This window comes from Garra rufa, chromosome 23, assembly GCF_049309525.1.
Source record: "Garra rufa chromosome 23, GarRuf1.0, whole genome shotgun sequence".
NCBI lineage: Eukaryota > Metazoa > Chordata > Actinopteri > Cypriniformes > Cyprinidae > Garra > Garra rufa.
The window spans coordinates 4,626,729-4,642,817 of record NC_133383.1 but is presented as its reverse complement, the minus strand read 5'-3'; the positions used below and the strand labels follow the sequence as shown (position 1 = coordinate 4,642,817).

Here is a 16,089-nt window from a genome sequence, read left to right as displayed (position 1 = left end):
AATTTTAATTTTTAATAATTAAAACAGCCCTCTGAACATGGTTTTATGAATTTACTCTTGTGGTCGGGCCTCCTCTTAAAAGAATTGCCTGTGCAGCTCCTCAAATTGCTTGAGACTGAATTGTTTTCTTATAAATTCTCTGAAAGGCTCCAAATATGTAAGTGAAGTTCCTGAGAATCAAGGTTATTTTGAGTCTCCATGTTTTCCTGCTTCTCTCTCTCTCTCCTCTCTCTCTCTCTCTCTCTCTCTCAGCATGTGAATAATGCACCTCTCATTGTCGCTTAGATCTGATCAACGTCAGCCTGCAATGCAAGCACAGTCAAACGCATTCACACCACAGACAGACGGACAGCTGTGACACCAGCAAAACATCACCGACTTCAGCCTCCATCCGGATCGCTCTCAATTTACAATTTCACGGTAAGAACAAAATGTATTTTTTCTGTTCTTCATCCATTTACCTTTGCATCAACACTGATAGCATTTGATATTAAACGATGAAATGAGCAGCTTATGATAATCATACCCCATTTGTTTCATATCCAAACTGAAGGCAGAACGTATTCAATTCCCTTGTCACGAAGTTGACCGAATGAGGTTTGCTTAAAGCATTGTTAGATCTATTTTCTTGTGTTTAACTGGATATTTTGGCACAAAGCAGAGAGCGCTTTGTACCTTGATTAGAATAGAAACACTTTGCGACCTCTTCAAAATCCCAAGTGCTTACTGAATAAGCCGCTTCGTACATCATCTTTCCACGTATGTTTCCAAAGCTTGAAGAATTGAGGGAAGAGTCATTTTGTGATTTGTTTGTGCAAAACAGCTGGACAGGGTTTCCAAAGGCCACTTTAAGTGGAGCTTGTCTACCTGCTCCCAGTAGAGTTGAGCAGCTCAGCAGAACATCGCTGACGGGGTAGAAGTCACAGCTACTCAAAAGCAGTCGTCATTTCCTCCATGGTAACAGCGTGCGAGCTGCTCATGACAACTTGTTCAAACCCTTGTTTTCACATGCAATTGCTACTGATGTTGTTTCACTGATAGACAAAGAGCTGTGGCTTTAATTTCAACATCTGCAGCGTGCAACGTGATTCAAGTCTAGGTAAAATGACATTTGCAAGCATTTTGCTTCTGTAACCTGACATTTCTGAGTCACCTCGATATTCGACGAGAAAAAAGCAGCAACAGTTGTTTAAGAGGCAAAGCATAGCATTTTGGTGAAAATGACAAAAATACTAAAATTATCTTTGAAATAAAGTGCACTAATGAAGTTTACACAATAACAATTTGCATTAATAAAGCATACTGTATTTTTTTCTAAGTATAAATAAAAATTACTTGGAGTATGTTTTTAATGTTTAATTACATTGTTTATTAACATAAATATAGTACTCACAAACTGTTTTTTATACTTTTCACCAGGAATTAACGTCTATACAATCCATATAAAATTTTAGCCTATATGTTTAATTTAATGTCTTACTTCTTGTTTCTTTGTATTTAATAGTGAAATTTATGGAAGCCCATTTCCACCACTAAATAAAAAAAATAAAAAGGTAATTGCGACGTTTTATCTTGCAATTGATTGCAATTCAGATTTTTTTTTCTCAATTCTGATTTTATTTTTATAAAAACTGCGAGTTATAAAGTCACAATTGCAAGACAAACTCGTAATTTTGAAAAATAAAGTCAGAATTGCGTGATATAAACTCAATTGTGACTTTTTTCTCAGAATTGTGAGTTTATAACTCGCAATTCTGACACTATAACATGCAATTATTATAATTATAAAGTCAGAATTGAGACATAAACTTGCAATTTTGAGAAATAAAGTCAGAATTGCAAGATAAACTCAATTGTGACTTTTTTCTCAGAATTGCAAGTGTATATCTCTTAATTGTGACTTTTTCTAAGCATTGTTGATAAGTTTATCTCGCAATTCTGACTTCTTTTCTCAGAATTGTGAGATAAACTTGCAACTGCGAGAAAAAAGTCAGAATTGTGTTTTATCTCGCAACACTGACTTTATTTCTCACAATTGAGAGTTTATATAATGCAATTCTGACTTGATAATTTGCAATTGCAAACTTATATCTCAATTGTGAGAAAAAAAAGTCAAAATAGAGAGTTTGTATCATGCAATTCTGAAAAAAAAAAACAGTCAAAAGAGATAAAAAGTCGCAATTTTATAATTGTTTTATTTTTAATTCAGTGGCCTCCATAGAAATTTACTAGCAATTTATAAATGAAAATAGTTTCTACGCCAATTTTTTTTATCCAAATGGGTCATTTTTGATTTCATGTGGTATCTGGTGAAATACTATAAAAGGTTGTAAATAAAGATTGAAATACGTTTTACAAGAAAATACTATTTCAGACTTTCTACTTTAAAATTTCATGTTTAATTTAATATTACTTGTCATTTCTTCGCAACTACACCACCAGTCAAAGTTTTTGAACAGTAAGATTTTTATTTATTTATTCTTTTTCTATGAAGATAAAAAAAAAAATCAGCATTCATCTGAAATAAAAAGCTTTTGTAACATTATACACTATGCTATTCAAAAGCTTGGAGTCAGTATAATTTTTTTTATTATTATTTCGGGAAGAAATTATAGAAATCACTACTTTCACTTAGCAAGGATGTTTTAAAATGATCAAATGTGATGACAAAGACATTTATAATGTTACAAAAGATTTCTATTTCAGATAAATGCTGTTCTTCTGAACTTTCTATTTAATCAAAGAGACTATACTCTGCTGTTTTCAACATAATAATAATAATAATAATAATATAAATAAAAAATGTTTTATGAGCAGCAAATCAGAATATTAGAATGATTTGTGACGGACCACGTGACTGGAGTAATGATGCTAAAAATTCAGCTTTAAAATAAAAGGAATGAATTACATTTTCAAATATTTTGAAATAGTTATTTTAAACAGTCAAAATTTTTCAAAATGTTACCGTTTTTGCTGTACTTTGGATCGAATAAATGCAGGCTTGGAATTAAAAATCTTACTGTTCAAAAAACTTTTGACTGGTAGTGTATTTAGAAAATTGTTTCTACACCATTTTTTGTAAAATTAACTAAAGAACTGTAAACAATAACACCAGAAAATGTGCATTTAAAATTTACATGCAAATTCAACAAAATAAATACGAAAACATTGCAGTTGAGATGCGTGGAAGCTGTTCTGATGTCTGGAAGTGATTGTTCACAAGGCCAGATTCCGAGAGACAAAAAAAAAAAAGAATATTTTGCAAAACCAAACAAAATACAAATGTCTGGCAAAAGTAACTTCCAGTAAGTGCAAGGAAACTTCTTCATAAAGCATCGCTCAGATGTATGACAAAGCTTGCGAAATATCTATACCTTCTTTACATAAGCGCCAACTGTCTCTCCAATTGACTTAAAAGGTATTCAAAAACACTTTATAAACCCTAATCAGAGAGGCATAATGTTCTGCAGGCGTGTGTCAGCTCTCTGAGAAAGCAACACCAAGGACAGCAAACACAATGGCCTTTAGAAAGATGCCGCTCCTAAAGAAAGCGTGAGGAAGGCCAAGCCTTGCGCTCGCGTTGAAAAGGACAGGCAGTGCAAAGAATGTTGTCTGGCAGTAATGGCAAACAATAAAGCCAAGGTCTCTGCTTCGGTTTATTGAATTTAGCTTTTTAAAAAAAGAAACTGCATGAGAGCTGTAATTCTACAAAAAAAAAAGAGCTTGTTGCTGAGCAGGACTGGATGGAGAGAGTGCATTTGGCTCCGTTTTATCAACCAATCAAGCATCTAATAATGAGCAGAACACAATAAGATCATTCTGTTGATGTAATGTGTGTAATTTCCCATAAGAAGAGCTTTTCAAATGGACTGACTGTTCCATATAGCCATTGCGGCAAAGACCATGCAATATCTAACCTTCTTCCAATCTTCACAGGCTTTGTCATGGCAGCATACGTGATCCCCATCAGGTGCGAGTCACAGTGAAAGAGGTGAAGATGGAAGGTCCCCAAAAAGTCAACACCGATGGCAACTCCTTGCTGAAGGCCGTCTATCTAAGTCGTCTCCGGCTAACAAGGCTACTACTAGAAGGCGGCGCTTATATAAATGAGAGTAATGAGTCTGGAGAAACACCCTTGATGGTCGCCTGCAGAAGCAGGCATATGGACCACCAAAGCGTCTCGAAGGCTAAGATGGTTGGGTACCTGCTTGAAAGTGGTGCCGATCCAGACATCCAGGATAAAAGTGGGAAGACTGCTCTAATGCACGCCTGTTTGGAGCAAGCCGGTTTGGAAGTAGTGGCGCTGCTCTTGGGTAGCGGTGCGGATCCATGTCTGGAAGACCACACCGGTTCTTCGGCTCTGATATATGCCATCAATGCCAGCGATGAAGACACTCTTAAAATCCTGATGGATGCCTGTAAAGCCAGAGGAAAGGAAGTCATCATCATCACCCCTGATAAACTTGCATGCGGAAGACAAACGGCGAAACAATACTTACCTATTCCTCCACTTGCGATGGTGGAACAATGGAATTCGGCAATCGTTCCCTGCGCTTCTCCATCTGATATCCTCCTCAGTACATCACCACAGGGGACTCTTTCTTCTAGTCCTACAGAGCACATATTTTCCTTCCAGGACGTCCAAAGCATGACCAATTCCCAGCCAACTTCTCCATCCCACCAGGTTCCCCTGGTAAACAGTCGGTTGAGCAAGATCCACAATCTCCAAAGATTACACTCCGAGCCTTGGCTCAAGATCCCGCAGTCTTTCCTAGCTCAACAGTTTGCGAAAAGCACCTCCGCTACGGAGGAACTCCCGGACATCACGCCCGAAGAGGAGATGACTTTCAAAATGAACAGATTGGCTTTTGATAATGCACCGCTGTCGAGGCACTGCAGTGTTGATTTGAAAAAAGCCAACTCTTTGAGTCAAACTCTAAGTCGAGGAAGCAATGAAGGTTTGAGACCTGACGGAGCACTGTGTCGAAACATGTCCTTTGATAGCTTATCATCCCTGCACTCTTTATCCCATCCCAACCTTCACTGCAAAAGCAGTGCAGAAGCTTTACCCGCTGAGAAGGATCCGGACAAATCCCTGCCAAATTTGGCAGTGTCCAGTCTTTGTAACATCATCCAAAGAAGGAAACTAGGAATGGATCACTACAGCTCTGATTCCCAACTATCGGTGAGCCTCGCCAAGTCTCCAGAAGAGCGCAAAGGACAACTCGAGAGGAGAAAACTTGCAAACTCACGTTCTCCTACTTTGGTGGGCTCTAGGGAGTCTCTTGAAAATGCTTCGTTGACCCATTTGCACAGGAGGAATCCCATCAGCTACGAGCGTCGAGGCTCCGGGGCTCTTTTAGATCCCATCTCCCATCCTCGAGCTGGTTTCCTCCCTCCGCTGAACCAGCATGCGCCAATCCCAAACATTACCGGAAGTGGCAATCCAAGCGGCAACAAATCAGTCTGTGGCGTAGCGGTAGGAACAAAGCCTTGCATTCCCTCAGCTCCTGCAGGATTTCCAAAGGATCTCAAGACTAGGAGGATGCTGATGAGAAGACACTCCATGCAAACCGAGCAGCTCAAGCGCCATGGTGACTTCACAGAAATTTTTGGACAATGAATGGTTATAATCCAGGGGTGCCCAAATTTGGTCCTGGAGGGCTGTTGTCTTGTAGAGTTCAGATCCAACTTGCCTTAACACACCTATCGGAAAATTTCTAGTATGCCTAGTAAGAGCTTGATTAGCTGGTTCAGGTGTGTCTAATTGGGGTTGGACCTAAACTCTGCAGGACACCGGCCCTCCAGGACCGAGTTTGGGCACCCCTATTATAAACGGTTTGATTGTAACAAAGGCATCAATTTGTACCGACACCAAATGATTGCTGGTTGCTAAAATTTAACAAACAACATCTATACTATTCAATCTAAACCAAAATAAACAATTTTAAAGGGTTAGCTCACTCAAAAATGAAAATTGTGTGATTAATTACTCATCCACATGTTGTTCCAGACCCGCAAGACCTTCGTTGGTCTCTGGGAACACAAATTAAAATATTTTCGATGAAATTCCTGAGCTCCCTGAGCCTCCATAGACAGCAAGGGTACAACCACATTCAAGGCCCAGAAAGGTACCAAGTACATTGACAAAATGCTTAATTTGACATGAGTGATTCAATCGTATTTTTATGAAGCTATGATAATACTTTTTGTGGGCAAAATCACGATGCATGCACATGCTTTCCTTGCATGTAAACAACGCATGCTGCTGACATAGAACATGCGTGCACCACGCTTTGTTTATGTTTAGAGGAAAGCGGCCGCATAAGTCGTGATACTCTCCAAAATGGTGCTAGGTTGATGCATGGGAGAAGAATTGTTGAAGTCGTTATTTTTGTTTTCTTTGCGCACAAAAAGTATTCTTGTAGCTTCATCAAATTACGAGTGAACCACTGAGGTCACATGGATTATTTTGTCGATGTTCTTGGTAGCTTTCTGGTGGCCTTGAACATATTAGTATTCTATGTCTATGGAGGTTCACGGAGCTCTTGGACTTCATCAAAAATATCTTAATTTGTGTTTCGAAGATGAACCAAGGTCTTACGGTTTTGGAACAACATGAGAGTGAGTAATTAATGACAGAATTAAAATTTTTGGGTGAGCTAACTCTTTAACCAAGCATCCTTAAAGGATTTGTTCACTTTTAGAATGGCAATTTCCTGATAATTTACTCACCCCCATGTCATGCAAGATGTTCATGTCTGTCTGTAATTAGTCAAAAAGATATTTCCGAGGAAAACCTGTGCTCAGTTTCTTTTCCTGGGAACAGATGAACATACATATGGTACGTTTTATGGGACGTTGGTTTTGAGTGGCGCTACAAGTTTAAAATAATGTACCATCTGCACTACACCTGAACTTACCCGACAGAACAAAAATGACTGTGATGTAAAAACGCAATAGCAAGCATGCTGTTTTTTTGCTTGTTTTTCAATCTGTCATCTTTCAGCTAAGGATTCCGCAACATAAATCCAATTCCATGCTGGCTGAGCTACCAAGCAAGCTTATGTCTGGAAAGCAAAACATATGGGGCTGTAATCATAACGGTGTACGAAAACGATTACAAGCGCTTGCTGTTTTACTGCCTCTAGTGTTCATTTCTATTGGAAACTGCAGTGATATGTACTTATTGGTATGTATTTTGCGTCTTCGTCATGAGATCAGTTAGAAAACATTCCAGGATTTTTCTGCATATAGTGGACTTAAATGGTGGCCATCGGGTTGAAGGTACAAATTACAGTTTGAGTGCAGTTTCTAAAGGCTCTATCTTGTAAAATGAAAAAGAAACATTTTTTTAACCACAAATGATTGTCTTGCACTAGCCATGCAATGATGAAATACATTGGAAAGGTCATGAATGGTAAGTTTTTCGTCTGTGTACTATAATTTAAGAAGGTAGGTAAGGGTGAAAAACTCCATCTAATTTTTTCCTCTAACTTCAAAATTGTCCGTCTTCATTGTTTTAATGTTTTTCGTAAAGCACGTTTGACTTTCTTTGCACGTTCGCTTCATCAACACTGGGTTGGTACTTCCGCCTACGTAACATGACCTTTCCTACACGGTTATGTAACGTGTGCAAGTCCAACTAGTGCAAGATGAGCAAAGTTAAAATTGCTTTTTTTTTTTTTTTTAAAAAGACCAATAATTTTGCTAGATAAGACCCTTATTCCTTGGCTGGGATTGTGTAGAGCCCTTTGAAGCTGCATTGAAACCGCAATTTGGACCTTCAACCTGTTGGCCAACGGTGAAGTCCACTATATGGAGAAAAATCCTGAATGTTTTCCTCAAAAACCTTAATTTCTTTTTGACTGAAAAAAGAAAGACATGAACATCTCAGATGACATGGGTGAGTAAATTATCAGGAACTCACAGCTCTGTGAAATGTTGTGGATGAAATCTATTAATTCCAATATGAATCAGCGCAATTATGAGTTCGACATGAGGTTGAAAGATTTTGGCCATGTTGGTTATGTAAATTCGATTTTGGCAGCTTGTTTCAAAAGTGACTTCTGTGTGAGCTATTGACAATGGACCTTTTTATTGGCCTGTGAAATTTCACCTTTACAAAGACAACTTGACAAGAAAAATCGGTTGTGAATGTGGTTAGTGCTTAAATAGCGAAGAAAACAGAATACAAAACATTCAAAAGAAATGTAGGTTCAAAATACACCATTTAACTGGTGGTTGAGGCATTACCGGCATAGAAATGCAGCTTGCCAACATATTAATTAATTCGTAATACGTTTGATTCATTGTGTATGGAACATACCTTTGCTTCTGTGTCATTTTTGATGAACTACAAAAGACCTCTATATCGTGAATGGTAAATTTGCAGGAAATCACTAACCCATTTAGAAAATCTCACTTCATGATGGTGAAAATGGCGAAACAAAAGGCATTACAAAATGAGCATGAACCAATGAGTTTGCATATTTATCAAAATTTTATTCTACATGAGATACATATTAGAAATGAATGTTGTTTTGAAGAACATCCTTAGGTCCCATACCAGATAATTCATCAAATAAATCTGGTTTTCATGAATAAATAGATATACATTATGCAAACTGGTACATCTTAACAGCTTTTTTGTAAAGCATAAAAATACTTTAATTGTGATGATTTAATTAATCAGTAACAGTGAGAAAATAATTTAACTCCCAAAACATTCCACAAAGCCCAAATATATGGGAGAAGATCTGAGACGTCTATAAAATGCGCAACTCATTTCACAGACGTTTACTCTCAATCCTTCCACAACAATCATGTGTATCTTAAGAACATTTGTATTTGGTTTGTGACGGAATTATAGAAGCCTTCAGATTATTTAAACATACCAGCCAATATATCAAATTAACTGATTCATCACTGTTTATGCTGTGTTTTATCATAATCTATGAAGAAAAACTGAATAAAAATAAGAAACAATCACTCGTCCTGTATTTCATTTCAACAACCATGGTAAAAGTGCATTTTGCAAATTAATGAGTTTAGGTTTTTCTTAAGCTGCAGCATTTTAAAAATGAATGATTTCAACTTGGCGTCAATATAATCAGAGGAAAAGAAAAAAGCTTTGTTTTGCAAGTTTAAGGTACATTTTAAGCTGAATGTAAAATTGTAGGATTATTGCATTTATAAAACGGCTACTTTTATTATTCTTTTAATTCTTAAATCTGTCAATCTTGTTAAAAGTTACAGATACTTTAATGTCTGGTATATTGAGGACATTTGGCAGCCTTGCTAACCGGCTTCAGAGTGGGTTGACCAATTTTTATACAATTAAAAAACATGGAAAATGTTCAGATGTGTTGATATTTTTTCAGGCCAACATCCAAAGCTCTAAGGATTCTTCAATTCCTGGCTGATCACACAAACAACACATTTGTAGTGTTAACAGATGGGGGCTGCTTTTCAGCGTGTCCAGTAAAATGAACTAATAGTAAAGTAAAGAGTTTAATAAATGACCTCTTTGTTTAGTTAATGCAGTAGTGCGAAAATAATTACATAAATGTTAAAGCAAATCTTTTTTTATCGAGATAACCCTTTCCTTTACTCTAAACCTTCTTTAGTTTTTAATAAGCATTTCATAAGCTTTGTTTGGGGTTATAATTGCAGGATGAGTTATAATTAGTAATTTCAATGCCCTATCAAAAATATCACCTTTAATCAACGAACTGTCTGTTCCAAAAATAGTATTTAAGCTTAATAAAAGCTTAATCGAATTAGCAGATGATTTCATCTATATGTTTTATAGGTGTATTTTACCCTCTGTGTATCTTACAGATCGAGAAAAATGACTAACCATAAGACGCAGTACTTAGAAAGTACAATAATCGGCACATAAAACCTTCATATGGATTCTTAAAGTCCACATGAAGCTACTTCATATGGTAACAGTAAATTATGACGAATGGAAAAAGAAAACATTGCAGATTCCAGCTCGAAAAAAAAAAACGCAGCACTTCATATGCACGGTTGCCTTGTGTGCAATCAAGTAACGATTATAGTTATTGGTATATCTGACACCATAGTCATACATAAACAATTTCCATTCGCGCTCAAATGATCAGCATCCAACGATCAGACCGACTGAAGAAGCACAGCAAAGTTCTCACGTTTTTATTTGGGGTTGCTGATCCAACGCTTTATTCTAAAGGGATCGCTAATATAGTTCCACTTCAGTTTCCTCTAAAATGCATCGAACTCTTCATACCTGGTCAGAGATCAGATTCGGAGTCTGTTTCTCTGCATCTGGGATTCATTGGTACTGATCGTGAAGGTCCAACTGGCTGCCTGTGGATGGAAAGTTTATAAGTCACCAGGGTTCAAATGCTCAGTGAGATGTAGAAGAAAAACTCCATGTCCATGGCCTGATGGGGGACGCAGGAGCTTCCTCCGTGGATGACGGGAATTAGAGCCCCGTCCAGTTCGTTCATATACTTCTGAGGCAGGAGGCGGCCGCCAGAGCCAGCCTGGTACTCCACCTACAAAAACACAACCATGAGAGGGTCACAAATGCATTTTATGCATGTAATCCATATTGCAATGTTTTAAGAGTTGATGCCTGCCAGTGAAGATTTATTTTATTTTTTTTAAAGCAGCAACTGTGTGATTCAAGATCTAATTTTAGTAAAATCGGTTTCTTCAGATGGTTTCAATGAACCAAGTTAAAAAAGGATTTACTGGAATATTGTTTTTTTCCTTTTTCTTTATATATTTACCATATTTATTACTGAGGAAGTCCAGCTGTTTTTTGTATGCTTTTCCCCCCTTTTAATTTAGTTTGACTTTTTATTGCTTTTATTTAATAAAACCTTAAAAGCATATTAAAAATGTGATTAAAAAAGGCTCTAGGTTTGCTGTGCTTGTATAAAGGGCAGCACAATCTGACCTAAATTATTGATTATATATGAATATGACAATAATAATAATTTTATGATTATTTTTAGTATTAATATTACATTAAATAAAATTACATTACAAATATTTTGTTACATACAAAATACATATGCAATTTGTAACATACTAATATAAAAATGATATATTTTTTACATTTAATCTTTACCATTTAAAATTTTTTATTAGCAATATTAATTGAATTTTTTTGAGCAACTATGAAAATTAAGAAATTTGAACCAGCCATAAATATGTGTGATTATATATGAATATGACAATAGTAAGAATAATTTGATTATTTTAGTATTAATATTACATTAAATAAAATACTAAACAAAATATTGCTATCTAAAGATTTCACTGTAAAATAAAATTATTTAAGAAAAAGTATTTTATAATTAAAAAAATACATTACTAATATTCCATACAAAATACACATATGCAATTTATAAAATACTAATATAATATATTTTTTTTTACATTAAATTTTTATAATTTAAAATGTAATATTAGCAATATTTAATTTACTTATTTAATTTTTTTGAGCAACTATTGAAAATGAAGAAATTTACAAATAACTTATCGTTTTTTTTGTATATTACATAATAAATAAAATGCTAAACAAAATAAGAAATATTACTGAAATATTTCAAGTAAGTATTTTATAATTAAAAAAAAAACATATTCCATACGAAATACATATATGCAATTTGTTAAATACTAATATAAAAAAAAATCATATTTTTACATTAAATTTTTACAATTTGAAATGTAATATTAGCAATATTAATTTTTATTTTTTGAGCAACTATTGAAAATTAAGACATTAGAACCAGCCATAAATAATTGTATTGGAATTTTACAATACTTACTACATAAAATAGATACAAATATAAAGTATATATATAAAATATATAAATATATATTTGAATATATTATGTAAATATAAATAACATGCATATAAAAACACTTTTATATATATATATATATATATTCACATACATATTTCTAAATATTTAATATTGTAATATGAATTTAATAATGTAATATGAATATAATATTGTAAATCAGCATTTTTATATACATATTCACGTAACCTTTGAAAATGAAGAAATTAGAACTAGCCATATATATTACTTTTGCAATTTTACAATACTTTTATATATACACTACCAGTAAAAAGTTTTTGAACAGTAAGATTTTTTTAAACGCTCTCAACAAGCCTGCATTTCAAAGTACAGCAAAAACAGGAAAATTCTGAAATATTTTTACTATTTAAAATAACTGATTTCTATTTGAATACATTTAAAAATGCAATTTATTTGCTGATTTCAAAGCTGAATTTTAGCATTATTACTCCTTCAGAAATCATTCAAAGATCAATCAATACAAAAAGAAAGAAAAAAAATACAGATTACATGTAATCAGTTACTACCCAGCTCTAACAGTAATATATATATATATATATATATATATATATATTAGGGCCGGGACTTTAACGCGTTAATTTAGATTAATTAATTACACAAAAATAACGCGTTCAATTTTTTTAACGCATTTTAATTGCACTTAGTTTTGCACCGCGGAACGTTTCTTACTGGATGAGATTCCGCGGACCGATTATACTGGAGCACCAACTAGCGTTTAGACAAGCTGCGTCCGTCCTAAATAGTATTGTATGTCCCAAATCGTAGTATGTTTAAAAAATTATTCCAAAGATTCCCGGATGGTCTACTACTTAACGATCAATGCACACTCTTAACAGCTAATATTGCCCGCAACACACTGCGCCGTGAACGAGGATTCGATTAGAACTACAAACACGCATAAAAAGTGTTAAAAAACTACAAACATGGAGGATATACGCGACCAACGGACAGGTAGAGAAAGGGGTTTACGTGATAAATAATCAGTGTGTAACCTGATAAATTTTTTTTTTAAATGTTATCCGCGTTATATTCCATGTGCAGCAACATTTATAATGATAGGTTTGGTCATTAACGTTTAAATGCATAATTAAGCAAACACAAGAGCAGAGTTCTCGGCATGAAAGACTTGTTAAAGAACGTGCCTCTTGCTACACTTAATGGCAATATTGCATTAGTCTGTTGGACTTGGTTGAACAAAAATAAACAATATTTTGTTGCTTAAGCTTATGTATTCAGTCATTATTCAATGGTATACTAAAAATCCATGTAAAAATCTTAATTCTCACTGTTCTCAGGTCAAATATTTATATGCGATTAAAATGCGATTAATTTCGATTAATTAATTACAAAGCCTCTAATTAATTAGATTAAATTTTTTAATCGAGTCCCGGCCCTAATATATATATATATATATATATATATATATAGCTAGTTCTAGTTTCTTAATTTTCAAAGCTGCTTGAACTCTTGTTGGAAAACCACAGGGAGCCTTTAAAAGCTTTTCGTTTGTTGACAACAACATTATTATATGACATCACAAAATGAGTAGGTTTCATCTTGGCAAGATATTTCACAGTTGTTTAGTCAACACTGTTGTGTAATTCAGCACCCAAAATAATTTACCATGTCTGAATCGGTGGAGACTCGGAGTGCGAGAGAGTTGAATCCATTGGCCATGAGCACAGAGAGGTGCGGGCAGAGGGCGGCGCAGCTGGCGGTGGCGATCTCTCGTTGAAACTGAGCCGACGATGTGAGGACGGCAGACAGGGAGACGTCTGAAGACTTCAGCAGATAGAAGACCTGAGGAGAGAGACGGGAGATGAAGCAGAGACAACACCAATAAAATGCTCATTTTAGTGCAGGCATCATGCTATACACACACCTCAGTACACCTGATGGTTCGGATGTCCATCTCAAACTCAGAGTCCTGCTGGATCTTGACGCTAGAGACTCCCTCTAGAGATTTGCCATCCACAGGACTGGTGACTCTGCAAACATGCAAACACATTACACATTATGCTATCTTAGGGGAATTATTTTCGACCTGACACAGCATCTTAACAGGCAAAGCTGAAGGAATGAATATTAAATAGCGCTTAATTAATGCAGTAAACATTTTCAAGGTCACTCACAGAAATGGTCGAATAGATCAATAGTGCTTTATCATTCAGTAAAGTGGATTGGCATAACAAACCTCCATAAGCATGTGAGTTAACAACTTGGAATAAGTAGGATTTTTTAAGCCTCTTATGCTCACCAAGGCTGCATTTATTAGTGAATTATTATTACAATTAAAAATAACTGTTTTCTATTTGTACATGTTTTGAAATGTAATTTATTACTGTGATTTTTTAAACCGTTTCCAATACTGATGACAATAATGCTAAACAGCAAAAAAAACAAACATATTTTTAACTTGACAAAAATATTACTTAATGTAATGATAGTACTGCTACTAATAATGAAATAATAAATAATGTTAATAAAATAATATTAAAACAATATTTAAGGAATATTTACCAGAAAAAAAATATTTACCAGAATTTATTTACAGGAAAATTGTAAATACGCAGAACAGTATTTCTTGGGGAAAAAGGAAATAAATAATTAAATGATTCTTTATAAAATCTAATTAATCTTTATTCACGCTTTTTAATAAAAATGTAATGAAACTTTTAAAATGGAATGCAGAAAATTAACAGAAAACAGATTCACAGAGTTTGATCAAAACAAAACTGAACTTGAGAAAATAATAAAACATTTTATAGGGCCTTAAAATGTATCTTTTGTTAAACTTTTAAGACATTTTTGTTAAATCGTGTACAATTAGACTTGCTTTTTGATTTATATTTTTTAATGTAACCATTAAAATAGTCAAAATTCAAAACGGGAAAAACAGAATCCAGAAAAATTTAAACAAATTTGGAAAAAATAAAACAATTTCATAGAGCCCTATTTATTTCATTTGTCTTTGTTATTAATAAGGACATAGATGCAAGTAACAAACTAAAGGACAAATACAATAAAACAAAGATAAAAATAAAAGCAATTGACTATATCATGATATAAACTGTTTTCGTGAAATAAAAAAAATCTATATCATGAAATTAGATTTGGCTTTAACCTTTTAGCTCTTATCAAACTTGCAAAGATCTCGGGTATTTGCTCACCATAGTTCTGCGTAGTGGCACTGGCATGTGATTTTTATAATTATTATTATTTGAAATGCTTTTAACCTCCATTTGGATCATCTATTATTACTTTATCTGTCGTTCTTTGTTTTTGTCATAGTATCGGTTCAGTAGTAGTATCGAGACATTTTAGTCAGATATCGTATCGAGTCAAAATTTTGGTATCGTGACAACACTATTCTGCAAGTGATCTACTCCTTTAAAAACAATAAATCTTAACCACTCCAAACTTTTCATAGTGTAAATTTCTATGATAAATTGCTGGTACCCAGTGTTGACAGGTGCGGTCCAGTCGACCCAGCGCACGTTCACATTTTCCCGCGTTTCTTCCGAATCTGCCTTTCCACAGGGGATCTGGAAGTCGGTCTGGTCCCTGAGGGCCTGTCGCAAACCCTCCATGGTCTCCGGAGGGATTTGCACCATCAACCCGTCTAAGGATAAAAAGGGACAGTGTGATGATAAAATGTTTTGAGAGTCATGACCTGAGGAAGTGTTTGAAAATGATTTGTGTGAAAGCATTACCCTCTACAATGCTGGATTTGGCAATGAATCCTGATGAGGCTTTCAGAGCACCGTTAAAAACCACAAAACTAGCTCCAGTCACTGCAAATAAAAGAGGGGGTCTGGTGAGACATCCACTTATGTTACATAACAAATATTATACAACTTACAACTTAAAGAGTGATTTGGTGCAAACCTTTGAATTTGAAAGTTTGGTTTTGATAAGACTTTGATAATATTAAACTAGCTTCACGATCATTCTTGCAATGTGCAAGTATCACAGTGAAAAGACAAGGATGTTGGAAATTCTAAATGTAAATAAATAAAAAAAAATAGAATTTGTTTTTCTGTTAATTTGCCAAAAACACTGGAAAAACATGCCTTGATTATTTTTCATAAATATATGTAGGTAAAATGCCTATATTTGTGCCTATAAATAAAAATGATTAAATAATATACACTACCAGTCAAAAGTTTTTTTTTTTTTAAATGAGTCTTTTCTGCTCACCAAG

The 16,089-nt window shown here is 34.5% G+C and overlaps 2 protein-coding genes across 4 annotated transcripts in view; one reads left to right on the top strand and one right to left on the bottom strand.

Annotated features, from left to right (window-relative positions):
- The first annotated feature begins 3,952 nt into the window (after positions 1–3,952).
- Positions 3,953–6,182, top strand: ankrd34ba (ankyrin repeat domain 34Ba). Its single transcript, XM_073830113.1, has one exon. It carries the CDS (start codon positions 3,998–4,000, stop codon positions 5,621–5,623), a length of 1,626 nt encoding a protein of 541 aa, XP_073686214.1. The 5' UTR covers positions 3,953–3,997; the 3' UTR covers positions 5,624–6,182.
- A 3,831-nt stretch (positions 6,183–10,013) lies between these two features.
- zfyve16 (zinc finger, FYVE domain containing 16) overlaps positions 10,014–16,089 on the bottom strand; it is a 38,757-nt gene continuing 32,681 nt past the window's right edge. For all 3 annotated transcript variants that reach the window (XM_073829675.1, XM_073829676.1, XM_073829677.1), the window contains 5 exons: positions 15,599–15,679; positions 15,345–15,507; positions 13,768–13,873; positions 13,509–13,685; positions 10,014–10,544 (listed from right to left, as the gene is read on the bottom strand). In XM_073829675.1, the coding sequence (XP_073685776.1) occupies positions 10,386–10,544; positions 13,509–13,685; positions 13,768–13,873; positions 15,345–15,507; positions 15,599–15,679 (686 nt within the window). In that variant the 3' untranslated portion in view covers positions 10,014–10,385. The remainder of the gene's footprint in view (positions 10,545–13,508; positions 13,686–13,767; positions 13,874–15,344; positions 15,508–15,598; positions 15,680–16,089) is intronic.